General features: G+C 48.4%; 3 protein-coding genes across 3 annotated transcripts; all 3 read left to right on the forward strand.

The window, feature by feature from the left end:
• Positions 1 to 9,333: 9,333 nt before the first annotated feature.
• Positions 9,334 to 9,605, forward strand: Pmar_PMAR021067 (hypothetical protein; the record flags this gene model as incomplete). Its single annotated transcript, XM_002784627.1, has 1 exon — positions 9,334 to 9,605. A coding segment is annotated over one exon (272 nt), but the record flags the coding sequence as incomplete, so codon positions are not given.
• A 1,590-nt stretch (positions 9,606 to 11,195) lies between these two features.
• On the forward strand, positions 11,196 to 12,187 carry Pmar_PMAR021068 (hypothetical protein; the record flags this gene model as incomplete). Its single annotated transcript, XM_002784628.1, has 7 exons — positions 11,196 to 11,342; positions 11,506 to 11,562; positions 11,616 to 11,672; positions 11,726 to 11,782; positions 11,836 to 11,892; positions 11,946 to 12,002; positions 12,056 to 12,187. The coding sequence occupies 7 exons, from the start codon at positions 11,196 to 11,198 to the stop codon at positions 12,185 to 12,187; spliced, it is 564 nt and encodes a 187-aa protein (XP_002784674.1).
• Positions 12,188 to 12,811: 624 nt separating this feature from the next.
• On the forward strand, positions 12,812 to 13,840 carry Pmar_PMAR021069 (hypothetical protein; the record flags this gene model as incomplete). Its single annotated transcript, XM_002784629.1, has 1 exon — positions 12,812 to 13,840. One exon carries the CDS (start codon positions 12,812 to 12,814, stop codon positions 13,838 to 13,840), a length of 1,029 nt encoding a protein of 342 aa, XP_002784675.1.
• Between the last annotated feature and the right edge of the window lie 1,403 nt (positions 13,841 to 15,243).

Consider the following 15,243-nt stretch of genomic DNA (forward strand, 5'->3'; position numbering starts at 1 on the left):
TTCTTTGCATTTCTTTCCGGAAGGAAATGGGAAAGAAATGTGAGCTCAGTCGAGGAGGCTACAACACCTCCTACGGGGCAGCCACTTTGGCTATGAGATGGCTGCAGTATCTGGACCTGTGGGAGCAAGTCGAAGCTCAAGGATTTGCGACCGTGAGAGACGAGGCAGTAAGTACTAAACCCCTAGCCCTTTCCCGGTACTTCACATCCGGGAAGCTCTGGTGACCAACATGGGCGCTCGGGCTGTTGCAGCGGTTGACCCTGTAAGAAAGAGGCGCTCGGGCTCTTGCAGCTCTCGACCCTGCAAGAAAGAGGCGCTCGGTACATTGCAGCGGTTGACCCTGCGAGGAGCAGGCTCGGAATACGGCCCCCATCGTGTCGGCGACCGTCGTCTTCGGATCGTATGACATGGCTGCTCCGGAGGAGTCTCGACTCGAGACGATGTGGGCGCACAATCGACCCGTTCGACTGGGAAGGGTGCATCATATACTGTACACGGCACGTATGTGACCTTGCACGCGTCCGCCAGACTGTCCTCAACCATCGAGGCTCGGCTACCGAAGGCGTCGAAGATCCTTGGGGAAAAGGTGGAGAGTTCGCCAGTGATCGAGATGGAAACGAGTGAGTCGGGAGTCGGCGTTCTCGTTCTGACTCAGAACTTCTGAGGTAGAATTTATTGCTCAGGGTCACAGGCTCAGGAAGCTCGGATGAAGACATCTCGATCGAAGCCTAGCCCTCCCAGCCTCTTCGGCCTCCCCACGAGCTCAGCTGACGTCAGCCTGACGATCAAATTGATCGAGGCTGCGCGCGATAGCAACGCTGAACTAGACCGCTCAGCGGAGAAGAACGAGAAAGGCCGGATTAACGGAAGACTATTCCTAGGTTCTGCTGATTTGGCTATGCTCTATTTTCACTATTAGTAGACAAAGGAGAGCGCACCTCATGCGAAGGTATAGCCGAAGAGGGGCACAATTATGGGAACGGGAGAGCGCTGACGGTCTTCTCCGATATACTACAGGCTATAGAGAAGGGAGAAAAGAGTCGTTACTCACTATGGTTCAGTTACGGCGATTTTTAAAGTCAGCATGATCTGAATTGAGGTGACATGCGGAGAGAAGTTGGTCGAAAGGGTTAAGCTAGCACTAAGACCAGTGATGAGAATTTCACCATAATGGGCAAGTGATTCTTCAAGAACCGTTCTTGGATTCATTTATAATGACGTTACCAGGGCTTTATCCAGGTGCTCGCTGCGTACTTCAGGTGCATTTACGGGAACCCTGAGTGCGTACAGAACAACGACTCGCGCACCACTGAGGTGCACTCAAGTGCCGGGCCATCTTAGTTTGTTGGGTGCTGCACGCATGTACACGTCTTCTCTCAGGACAGATCTTGGGCTGCCCAAGTTGGGCACTCGCCTCTACCTGATGACGGAGACTTCCATGGTCACTTCTTGGGTAATCCTCGTGACGAGGACAAGAAATCAGACGAGGACCTCGTCTAATTTCTTTGTATCCGAACCATGCCAAGATGTGTGCCATCGTGATGTGCCTACTTAGCTCCACGGCATCCGTGGAACGGTGCGCGCGTCCGTACGGCGCGAGGTATGACACTAAGGATTTTGTGATGCCGGTCATAGGCGAGCGCTACTTTATGTACATGCGTGCTGCTTTCACGCTGCTGTGTGTTTACGTATAGGCTTTTATAAGTTGAGTAGGCTGAGTTGAGTCCGGTATAAGTTCTATACAAGGCTTTTACTAGTTACTGACTTATACTAGCTTACATAGGGATCCATATCTATATGAGGAGGATATGGATAATAGGGTCTTCATTGTGTTGCTATAGTTTTGTGACCATTGATTGCACTCTATTGGGCACTGGATCATTCGCTATGGTTTTGCGAACCCTTATGGATTTAGGGTTTTTGAGTCATCTGAGGACTAAGGTTGTCGCTATGGATTGTCGATATATATTCACAGAGTCTAGCTTTGAGTTATCTGAGTTCGGAATGGTTGTTACACGTTCAGGAAAGACTACCGAAGTGCCACGTAATCGTGACACTGATGTTATAGTCAAGGTACGTCGTAGACGTGTTAAGGAAAAGACGAGTCATGCTTCTCATGCGCAGTGTGCAGAAAGGGAGTCAACCCATGGTACCTCGGTTACTCCCACTAGTTACCCGAGTCCTCATAGGGAGGACCACCGCTGCGCGTAACGGTGCTTCGACACAACCACGGGCTTGGCTGAAGATCACCATCTCTTGTCGGGCGTCACCTTGACTCGCCTCATGCGTATCAGCGAGCAGGGCCCAACTATCTCGAGCCTTGGTGCAGCTAGTAACATCAACAGTAACTATGAAAGCTTCATCGAAGCGGTCTGGTCACACTGGAAGGACATGCAGAGTAGGAGGATAGAGTCTACTTGGCAGGACTATCTACTTTTTCAGTGGAATGTCAGACCCTTCACCAAGACTTTTGCTTCGATCTGTGACTTTCCCTTTGGGTTTCATAGGTAACTTGGAGTCTACATTAAAAACCATTGAATTTTGTTAAAGTGATTCCTCGCACATCGACACTCGTACATCAACAAGAGATTTTGCTTATCTCGACTGGAGTTGCCTCGAGGTCCTCGAGCACGGTTGCTGACGACGCGAATATAGGCATGACGTTCCTTTGGCGTCGTTTAAGGTTCGGCGGCGTCTTTCCCCCTTTCGCTATCAGAGCATTGAGTCGCACTTATACGGCAACATCAATGGTGGTAGTAGCACCGTGTTACACCGTCCGCGAACTCGACATCCTTCCCGAAAGGATCGAATCGAGCTAATCCCGAAGATCCCGAAGTTCGAGAGGCAATTTGAGTCTCGAGAATTTAAATTTGAGATACTCAAACTGGAAGCACTTCAGACTTTGAGGTGCGCGATTCGTTCGGGTGAAAGCGGTGCGTGCGCCGGTAATGTCCTCCTGGATAAGCCATGGGTAACGTCACGTTACGTCGTTGACATATGCGAAGTTCGGTAACGACGAGCCAGTCAAGTTGGCTTAGGACTTGTGCTCAGGCCATCGGCTAACTGACTCCTTGGACACTATTATGAACGATGTTCATTGAACATATGTTATGCCGACGCTGTTAATGAGATATGTGGCACACTGGTTGCTGACTTCAGCGTGTTGTTTAGAGTACACTGCGGAAATGATATGGAATTAGGGGTTGAGAAGTTGCCCGCTGCCTATCTGTACATCGCTTGCGCGAAACTCACTGGATTCCGCATGTCCCGAGGACTATCTCGAATAGTACGAGTTACGGGTCTGTATCGGATTCCGTACAGTTGCCCATCTATAGGGTGCTCTCGGACCATTGAAATAATGCACCAATGAGGGCCTCTCATTGAGAGGTACGGATAAGACCCCTATCATAAGGGTACGAATGCAAGGGATACAACGAGGCAATAACTCTACTATTGGGCACCTGCACCGTGCCGTTCAACACTAGTATGTGCTACTGGAATGAGACACTACTATTGAGTCTCATTTCAGCTCAACTGAGCTGTCTACCCAGCTTAATGATATCACCAGTCATTGCTGTTTTTCATGCGTGCAGTGCACCACATCGTGCTGCTTGTAAGCGCACAGCTTTGCTCCTTTGTGGAGCGAGGTACTTTACTTCATGGAGGTTATCTAAGTATCACAACCACTATTAATATCATCACCGAGCTCATTGAGTCCACAATGTGAACTTTACATGGGCCAGTGACCCATGTGAAGTTCACATTATCATACATCAACCATTAAAACCATTAAGTTCACATTGACCCAGCCTGGGTCAGTTAACTTAGCCTGGGTCACCCAGGGTCGCTCCAATCATAGTATGCTCATAGCAATATCTGACTGTCAGATGGTGGCACAGCCTCGTCAACTAACCGTCTATGTGTGTCACCAGGTGCGCCTTTCAAAGCTCTATTTTGCCTTTAGTGACATCAATTCCATCAGGCGGGGCAGATATGCCGACCCAAAATATTCATCAGTACAATCAATTCCATCGGATGAGGCACTTATGCCAACCCAATATTGTAACAGTCCATCTGATGTCCCTTGTTGTTGATACTGTTGTGTGCCTTGTTCAAACGGCGCAACACCAGGCATGGACGAAAAAGCACGAAAATGATAATGATATTACCATGACACTTTCCTCAAAGACTCTAATGAAAGAACAGAACGACTACTGGTCAGCTTAACAAACTCCGCTATGCACTTGCGTGCTCATCACTTCTGCGCTCGCCGTTTGGCGACAATATATTCATCAGTACAATAAATTCCATCGGATGGGGCACCTATGCCAACCCAATATATGGCTCAGTACAATTGAATCCATCGGACGGGGCGCCTCTGCCACTACCCCAACTTGGGGTCCCCAAGATATGCCTTAGTACAGTAATTTTGATAGGACGATGTAAAAGTGGGTAATTTATTCACAACTGTTTTCACAGAGAAAATAATTCCACGAGTGGAATTAATAACAACGTTTGTGATGGGGCTATAACAATTTGTTCTGGGCTACACTAGGACATATATCAATGTCGGTAGATCCAATCGAGTAGTGGAGTTGCTAGATGAGTGTACAAGCGTTGTTGGCGTCGACGCTCGTTCCATTGTTATTGGTGTTATCAGGATTCGTTTATCTTACTGGGGTTTTACTCATCTCTTCCTCAATTTACTGATGCCAGCTGGCGTAGCAGATCATTATGCGTTACCAGTGGCGGCCATTACCACTGCTGGGCTAGCGGTCGTCAGCTATTTCGTCTATCACAGATTTCGAAACCAAAAACTCACCTCGGCGAAGGGCCACAGGGCTCTCCACAACCAATATGCGGGCTCACTAGCACCACGGCCAGACCTTTCCCCATTCACACTACCCAAATTTCCCAACGGCGGCCTACGGCCGCCTACTACTCTCAGGATCCCAGTCAAGGGCTATACGACAATCAATTGCTTGTGGATTGTGCTACTGGAGTCAAAAGTGAGCACAGAGTGACCCCGTTTTACAAATCGGACTCAAACATACGCAGGAATTGTTTGTACACTTGACCACTGACGTTATATCGGTGTGCTCTATCTCTAAAAGCATCACTAATGCAAGATAGATCAAATGCGCAAGTGTTACACAGGCATGGGGATGCTACCCCTGCCGCGCTCAAGTTTCCTGCACTTTGCACAACCATTGTCCTCGCACGCGTACGTAGGTTGAACGTTTCAGACTCTGAAATTCAGAGTCGTGCCGGAGAGACGGTGGGAAGCTATGTCGAAGTAGATTCGCATCTCTCTGGATGTCAGCTTATGACCGCTCCTTGTTATTCTCTTCTCCGGTCCAGATAGACTGGTTCACTGTAAGCCATCGGATCCCTTTGTCAATCACCCTTTACCACCTGAGCATCAGTCAATGTAAGCGCATCACACATCTATGCAATAAAGTATTACATATCATCAGTATTTTCAGTGTAGAACAACTACGCAGGAACCAATTATACTGAGATTCTCCGGAGAGGGGTGTGATATGTCTAATCTACTGGACGTATATTTATTTCTCATCATAGCGTATATTTATTGATAATATATCATAAGCTGTCCAAGGGTCATCTAAATCAGAGGGCTCTACTTGAGTGCAGGTATTGCTATATTCCTTTCGAGCAATTACAATCCATCACGCGATTAAGCGTGTTCTCTTGAGTGTTTAAACCTCATTTGGTAGCGCACCTGGGGTGCATCAGACTGATGCATCAGTGTTGAGACAATGCTCTGTGATACCTTCGTTTATATGTCCAGAACTCTGATCTCTACGAACTCAATACTGGATACTCTCAAACAGCAGTTACGTGCATGTATTTTAACACTTGTTGATTTTTTAGTCTGATTCGCCTTGAGTTTCTAGTAGTACGGAAATCTTCACGCAAGTCGGCACGTGAGTAGCGGGCCATTAGCCGGTTGGACAGCGATGCTAATCAGTGAGTTGGACGGCCGAATCATTCCTCATGTACACTCGCGACACGTTTATACCGATAATCCTCCTAAGCACCGCAGTGATATTGTCATCAGTGGATTATCAGCTAGATTGCGCCAGCTCATGATTCCTGGATCGAGGCAGTGAGTTTTGTGCCTCTGAGGGATCCCACTAGGTGGGACGTCCTTCACACCTGCGCGGTTTTCGTTGCTCTTGAACAATTGTCTTGTTGTTATCTGGGGGCAGTGAGTATCCCGGCAGTACATAGTAGTTATCTAAGTAAAGTCATATTATCTGTTATTGTCGTAGTAGCCCCAACCACACCCAAACCACTGTTGCTATTGCTGTGATAGCCCCAACTACTGCTGATGCTGTTGTAGTAGCCCAAACTACTGTTGCTATAGTCGTAGTGTCCCAAACCGCTGCTGATGTTGCTATTGTCGTAGTAGCCCAAACCACTGTTGTTTTACTGTTGTACTAGCCCCAACCACACCCAAACCACTGTTGCTATTGTTGTGATAGCCCCAACTACTGATGATGCTCTGATGATGCTCTGATGATGCTACTGATGACGCTACTGATGATGTAGCCTCTGTGCTGGAGCAACTGGCTCTGGTCCGGTTGATGACACAAGACTGGTTGGTATGATGGGTATCTAACTGCCCCTTTGGGGTACATCTGACCGTAATACGCACATGGCGTCACGGTCTCTCTCTCTAGTTACACACACACTGATGATGATGCTGTTGTAGTAGCCCAAACCACTGTTGCTATTGCTGTAGTAGCTCAAAACACTGTTGCTATTGCTGTAGTAGCTCAAACCACTGTTGCTATAGTTGTAGTAACCCGAACCGCTGCTGATGCTGTTGTAGTAGCCCGAACCACTGTTGTTATTGTTGTAATAGCCCCAACCACACCCGAACCACTGTTGTTATTGTTGTAATAGCCCCAACCACACCCAAGCCACTGTTGCTATTGTTGTGATAGCCCCAACTACTGCTGATGTTGTTGTAGTAGCCCAAACCACTGTCGCTATTGTTGTTATAGCCCCAACCACACCCAAACCACTGTTGTTATTGTTGTAGTAGCCCAAACCACTGTTGCTATTGTTGTAATAGCCCCAACCACACCCAAGCCACTGTTGCTATAGTTGTAGTAACCCGAACCGCTGCTGATGCTGTTGTAGTAGCCCGAACAACTGTTGCTATTGTTGTTATAGCCCCAACCACACCCAAACCACTGTTGTTATTGTTGTAGTAACCCAAACCACTGTTGTTATTGTTGTAGTAGCCCAAACCACTGTTGCTATTGTTGTAATAGCCCCAACCACACCCAAGCCACTGTTGCTATAGTTGTAGTAACCCGAACCGCTGCTGATGCTGTTGTAGTAGCCCGAACAACTGTTGCTATTGTTGTTATAGCCCCAACCACACCCAAACCACTGTTGTTATTGTTGTAGTAACCCAAACCACTGTTGTTATTGTTGTAGTAGCCCCAACCACACCCAAACCACTGTTGTTATTGTTGTAATAGCCCCAACCACACCCAAACCACTGTTGCTATTGTTGTGATAGCCCCAACTACTGCTGATGTTGTTGTAGTAGCCCAAACCACTGTTGCTATTGTTGTTATAGCCCCAACCACACCCAAACCACTGTTGTTATTGTTGTAGTAGCCCAAACCACTGTTGTGATTGTTGTAATAGCCCCAACCACACCCAAACCACTGTTGCTATTGTTGTGATAGCCCCAACTACTGCTGATGTTGTTGTAGTAGCCCAAACCACTGTTGCTATTGTTGTTATAGCCCCAATCACACCCAAACCACTGTTGTTATTGTTGTAGTAGCCCAAACCACTGTTGTTATTGTTGTAGTAGCCCAAACCACTGTTGTTATTGTTGTAATAGCCCCAACCACACCCAAACCACTGTTGCTATTGTTGTGATAGCCCCAACTACTGCTGATGTTGTAGTAGTAGCTCAAACAACTGTTGCTATTGTTGTTATAGCCCCAACCACACCCAAACCACTGTTGTTATTGTTGTAGTAGCCCAAACCACTGTTGCTATTGTTGTTATAGCCTCAACCACACCCAAGCCACTGTTGTTATTGTTGTAGTAGCCCGAACCACTGTTGTTATTGTTGTAATAGCCCCAACCACACCCAAACCACTGTTGCTATTGTTGTGATAGCCCCAACTACTGCTGATGTTGTTGTAGTAGCCCAAACCACTGTTGCTATTGTTGTTATAGCCCCAACCAGACCCAAATCACTGTTGCTATTGCTGTAGTAGCCCTAACCACAACCAAACCACTGTTGTTATTGTTGTGATAGCCCCAACTACTGATGATGCTCTGATGATGCTACTGATGACGCTACTGATGATGTAGCCTCTGTGCTGGAGCAACTGGCTCTGGTCCGGTTGATGACACAAGACTGGTTGGTATGATGGGTATCTAACTGCCCTTTTGGGGTACATCTGACCGTAATACGCACATGGCGTCACGGTCTCTCTCTCTAGTTACACACACACTGATGATGATGCTGTTGTAGTAGCCCAAACCACTGTTGCTGTTGCTGTAGTAGCCCTAACCACAACCAAACCACTGTTGTTATTGCTGTAGTAGTCCAAACCACCGTTGCTAGTGTTGTAGTAACCCAAGCCACTGTTGTTATTGTTGTAGTAGCCCAAACCACTGTTGTTATTGTTGAAGTAGCCCAAACCACTGTTGTTATTGTTGTAATAGCCCCAACCACACCCAAGCCACTGTTGTTATTGTTGTAGTAGCCCAAATCACTGTTGCTATTGCTGTAGTAGCCCTAACCACAACCAAACCACTGTTGTTATTGCTGTAGTAGTCCAAACCACCGTTGCTAGTGTTGTAGTCGCCCAAACCACTGTTGCTGTTGTTGTAATAGGCCCAACTACACCCAAACCGCTGTTGTTATTGTTGTAGTAGCCCAAACCACTGTTGCTATTGTTGTTATAGCCCCAACCACACCCAAGCCACTGTTGTTATTGTTGTAGTAGCCCAAATCACTGTTGCTATTGCTGTAGTAGCCCTAACCACAACCAAACCACTGTTGTTATTGCTGTAGTAGTCCAAACCTCTGTTGCTAGCGTGCTGTCATCAGTAATGTAAGTTGATTGTTGCTGACCAAGGTGTTGTGTTGTAAATTATGATAATTTAATTATCAACTCGACCAGTTGAATCCATAAGTTCAAATCTCACAAGCTTCGAGAACCTCAGTCAGCCTCATATGTATTCGCCTTCAGTTCGTGACATCAGGCTCATGAACCACCAACAAAGAGTTGCCTTGCGAGAAATTGTACATGACATCAAAAGCGGATCTGCTGCTTCCGGTAGGCATCATTTCATCACGGGCTTGGCGGGCTCTGGGAAAACGACTCTCCTCCGAGAGACGGTATCGAGATTGCGTGTGGACGGCTTCGATGTCTATGTAATATCGGCAACAGGATTAGCTGCCAATATCGCAAATGGTACGACTCTGATGGGCTTTTTTGGCTTGGAATTCGACACCAGTAACCACCAGCCTTTCGACAACTCGTATATGCGAGATGCGAACGAGGTGGCGACTCAAATGGAAGCAGGCTTACGTCGCAAGAAGTGCCTGAGCATATTCAACGTGGATAGGCCAACGATCCTAGCTTTTGACGAAGTTGTAACATTACATAATACGGTGCTCGAAGGCCTTGATATCCTTCTGCGGAAGGTCAGGCAAACACAGGTGGTTTTCGGTTCTGTTCCTTTCATATTCTGTGGGGATGTCCTACAGCTGCGTGGTGCCGAACCATCTCGTCATGGTATGTTTGGTGGGCTACCCGTACTTCCTGTGTGGGATTCGGCTGTGTGGAAGAAGCTTGACTTGAGGAAATATTACTTGACCTCATTTCTACGTGGATGCCGCGAAGTTCCTGAGAGCAGACCCGGATTGCGCGGAAGGCGGCCTCGGCCACGTGACGGAGTTGGGACTGACACAGACTACCTCACCTTATTGGCTGAAATGAGGACTTTGGATGGGAATGCCTCGCTCTCCGAAAGGTCAGCAGAGCTGGTTTCTAAACTACAAGACCGCGAAGGTGAACACGAAGCAGGATGGACTGCTCTCTGCATCTATAGGAGCCGCGCTCATGCTATCAACGATAAGCATTTGGCGTCAATTGGTGAGCCTACCAGAACGTTCCAGGCTTCTGAGTCTTTCCTCGGAGACCCCGGTGAGTTCAGCGATAACTTTACTGTGAAGGGAGAAGTCAAACTGAAGAAGGGATGTCGGGCTTTAGTGAACACGAATATCCCGGGAATAGCTTTCAACGGCGACTTCGGAGAGGTAGTCGAGTTCGTCAATGCTGAACCTGGCGTCTCTATCATACCAGACGACCAAAGGCAACACCCGCGGGTCAAAATTCGTTTGGACCGCACCGACGAGGTAGTGGAGATCTGTCCTTTACGACAAGAAGTCAAGGACGCCGATGGGAAGCTTCTGCTCCAGCGCACCAATCTTCCCCTGGAACTAGGCGCGGCAGTGACCTGCCATAAAGTCATAGGCTGCACACTAAGAGCCATAGTTGTTGACCTGGCTAAAGGTGATCCATTGCCGAGACAAGCTAGATCCATTCATAAAGATTTAGCGGTCTCCATGAACGAACCCTGGTTGCATGGGTGCCTATACACAATGATGACGCGAGTGGCATCTTCGAACTGCATCTACCTCAAGTATGTTGGTACTAAGCAATTTTGTTCAAAAGTGCGGTATTCTCCATCTGCCAGGGTCTACGATGATCTATGTAAGCAGCAAGACAGGCTTCGATCCTCGGCGAATGGGGAGGGAGTATCGGAAACTCAGTCACCGCCATGTAGAGGGCAGGAGTCCAGGACAGATAGTGAGGATCGAGGCGGTAATTGGGTAGATATGTTGCGGTTTATGAGGGCTGAAATGCGACGACAAACTGAGCATTTGACGAAGGTGGTGCGGGATATAACCGTCAATGTTATGGTGAACGCCTCGCAAACCGGGTTGCTGGGCGATGTCGAAGCCGTCTCAGTGGGTGCGTCCGAGTATAATCAGCAACAGCGAGCTAGAGTTGATGCATTACTAGCCATGGCGAGAGAAAGGCATGGCAATTTCGTCTCTCTGCTGACAGCTCCCCCTGGGGACGCGCTAACAGAGGTCAACCGTCTTCAAGAGTATGCCCAGGGCAATCTCTATGCGTCGGCGGATACCAGAGCACCACCCAGTAACACGTCCTATACTCCTTTCCACGAAGGCTTTCAAGTGCATCGAGCCGGAGATCCAAGCGGTACTATACGAGAGGATGCACTTTTTGCTCCTGAAGGTGACAACTCCGGAACTGCAACAGCATAACTGAACTCACCTTGCTGATTTCAGGCACTTCAGAATCAGACAATATAATGCAAGAGAATGCAGCTGGGCCTGCACCTGGAGGTGACAACTACGGAACTGCAACGGCATAACAGAACTTACCTTGCTGATTTCAGGCACTTCAGAATCAAACAATACAATGCAAGAGGATGCAGCTGGGCCTGCAACTGAAGGTGACAATTACGGAACTGCAACGGCATAACAGAACTTACCTTGCTGATTTCAGGTACTTCAGAATCAAACACTACAATGCAAGAGGATGCAGCTGGGCCTGCAACTGAAGGTGACAATTACGGAACTGCAACGGCATAACAGAACTTACCTTGCTGATTTCAGGTACTTCAGAATCAAACACTACAATGCCAGAGGATGCAGCTGGGCCTGCACCTGAAGGTGACAACTACGGAACTGCAACGGCATAACAGAACTTACCTTGCTGATTTCAGGCACTTCAGGATCAAACAATACAATGCAAGAGGATGCAGCTGGGCCTGCACCTGAAGGTGACAACTACGGAACTGCAACGGCATAACAGAACTTACCTTGCTGATTTCAGGCACTTCAGAATCAAACAATACAATGCAAGAGGATGCAGCTGGGCCTGCAACTGAAGGTGACAATTACGGAACTGCAACGGCATAACAGAATTTACCTTGCTGATTTCAGGCACTTCAGAATCAAACAATACAATGCAAGGAGATACAGTTGGATCTGCACCTGAAGGTGACAACTAGGGAACTGCACCAGCATAACGGGACGAACTTTGTTAATTTCAGCCATCTCGGAACCAGGCAATAGTATACAAGAAAACACAACTGGGCCTGGACCTGAAGGTGATAATCAGACATGAAGAATATGAGGCAACATGGCAGCTTACCTTTGGATTGTAACTCAGATACCTCCTCCGAGGCCTCAGACGATAGCTGGGAAGGTGTCTCAGATGTATCCGATGGTCTTGAGCATGCTTTTAATGATCATGATATGTCACATACTCCAGATCCAAATGAACATCTCGGCGAGCAAGATCCCAAATGGGAACCCTTCGCATTCTATACGGAGCGGGGGGATCTTGACCATGTGGTTGTTGGATACCTCGAACGAAAACCCTTCTGGCGAAGATGCAAGAGCCGCTGGGAAAGTCGTTCACGATGCGAGCTGGTCTGTGCCCGGCGAGCATCAACGTCGTCGATCGCGCCTTCTTCTCGGCCACAACCCTCCTGGAGTTTGTGGCCTGAGGATACCTGTGACATGGCCTCCATCTTGGTCGTTCAGTCGGGGCCGACTACAAACATGTCTGAAATGAGATGTTACTTCTATGGCCTGAGAGCAGCAAGCAAGAGCCGACGAGAGTGGCTAGAGCACGCTCATCCATTCGGTACATTTGAATGTCGTTCATGCTCTATACCGCCCACTCTTGTTGACATGGCCGCCGAGAGGCTTAGTGAGAACCCTACCGAGACGCCGGCATCGATAAGAACACTCTGGTATGAGCAACGGAGAAAAGGAGTTCTGAGTGACCGGGATAGGCAGTGGCTTGATAAGCAGAATGATGATCCTCACCATCTGAACCTTCAAGGCAATGTGAGGAACATGATTAGCTCCATCACCAAGAGGAAGAAAGTGGGCCTTAACGTCGACGCCTTCCTCCAAGAAGTCCAGGCCTTGCGGAGCTCTGTGGATCCCCAGGTGGTTAGGAGCGTAGTGGACGCAATCCTTCGGTCTAACGGTGGTTATGGGAGGCCTGGAGATGCACAGTTGCGGGACTTGGAGAATATGTGCATACCGACCAACGCGCCTGTAGTGTGCACTGAAAGTGGTACCAATAAATTAAGCGTTATGGCGGTGAGCTTCACCAGTCCTCTCATGTTGGCGAATTACTTGTCGACGTCTAGGATTGGGCTCGACTGTACTTTTAATGTGGTATCTGGGCGTTGCACCATATTATCAGTTGCCAGCATGCTTCCAGGAGGAGCATCAAAACCTATTCTCCTCTCTCTCATATTATCTGAGAGCGAAAGGAGCATCACGGTGGCTCTGACACAGCTCCAGGATCTCGTATCCGAGATAGGCTTACCACCGCCTGTGATCACGCACATCATGCAGGATGGTTCTTCGGCTCTGAGGGCGGCGACAGAAACTATCTATGCTGGGGAAACTAGGCTTGCCATACAGTGCTGCTACTTTCACTTCATGCAGTGTCTGAAGAATAAGAAGGTCAATATGGCGAACTCGATGTGGCGAGCAATCAAGGACGACTTTCGACTAGTAGCTCTCGGGCACTCTCTTCACGAGTTTCGCATACTGAGATGGTTACTGAAGAAGAAGTGGGAAGATCTGGGTGACAGGGCAGCGCAGGGACTCCTCGAGGAGATTCAGAGAGGCGGTTGGCTCGACGACGGATCGTTCCGCTCTAGGTGGGGGTATTGCTTCTCTGACCATCTGGGGGGGTAGAACAACAAATGGTCTCGAAAGCTTCCACAGAGTGATAAAAGATGCTATGTTGAAGCGTAAATGTACACTAACTCTTCTGCAACTTATCTGGGCACTGAAGACGGCTGACTGGGAGCAAATCTCCGCTCATAATAAGACGGTAGCCACTCGTCGCGTGATCACGGACAGCGATAAGAGAGAGTCGCTGCGATGCGGTCCATTTGCCAAGTTGAACCGTAACCTCCCAACTTCGCCGGTCTGGGACAGTTTGCCGGAAGATTTGCGAGGCTGCTCCAAACGAGGCTGCTCTGGTGGTAACAACTGTCGTAGGGTGAGCCACTTTTTGGGAGAGAAGAAGCAGCATTACCTATTCACAGAGCGTGATTCTTTCGGTGGCCTCTCCTCGAACGCCGAACTCGTTGAATTCGTGATGCAGGATCCCCGGGTGACGAGCCGGATTTCTGGTGCCTTTTCATCTCTAGCCGAGGCTAAAAAGTTCATCTCTTGCATTCACATTGTCTCTTATGAGTCGAGCACAGATCCGGCTTGCAGTGTGCTAGATGGTGGCCCCTACTGCACTTGCCTGGACTACATCCACTCTGGGAAATGTATGCACATTGTCACTCTGCATCGGTACATTGGTGAAGATGAGGATGTAACCTGGCAAAGGCTCACGGCTCGAATGGAGCGTGCGTCAACTAGAGATCGTAACGGTCGAATTTCGCATACTCTACCATCGCAAACTCGATATGGAGTTGGTCGTTATCTGGGTGAACAGCGACGAACTGAACAAGCACAGGCACGCCAGCTTGGCTTAGACGAATTCGAGTGGCCACCGCACATCGCTCCTGCGGCCTGTTCCACCGACAAACGCACTTCGTTGACCAAAGTTGCTGGTTGCTGTGGTGGTATCTTTGACACTGACTCGGTGAAGTGCTCGAGTAGAAAGTGTGCTTCTGGTAGAGGATGGGCTCGGTGGTGGCATATAGACTGTGCAGAGGCATGGGCTCGAGCTTCCGGTATCGCACCTCCTGACGTTGCCGATGAGAAGTCAAGATGGTATTGCCCTCGATGTCAGCCGCCGAAGAGAAGACGAGTGTGACTCATACTAGCTGAATGGTATCGATCAACCTCCAATAGGGAAACATTTTGATCCCTTGAGATTTCCCAAAAACATCCGTTAAGGATAATCGTTGTTATTGCTCGGAGTATTTGTAATTAAGCCGAGATGATAAGTTAGTGACTTGAAGTTACTGTTGGTAGCCTGGTTTAACCAGTAATGCAAAGGCTTCACTAGCGTCCTATCATGCATCGTGTTGATACTGGCCCGTTTTGGATATTGCTGAGCGAGAATTCGTGGTGAGATCAGATAGCATCTGCCCTCACTATTGGTGACTCACGGAGTCGCATGAGCATCTCTGGGG

The sequence above is a fragment of the Perkinsus marinus genome (genome assembly GCF_000006405.1).
Source record: "Perkinsus marinus ATCC 50983 genomic scaffold scf_1104296934700, whole genome shotgun sequence".
NCBI classification, from domain to species: Eukaryota; Perkinsozoa; order Perkinsida; family Perkinsidae; genus Perkinsus; species Perkinsus marinus.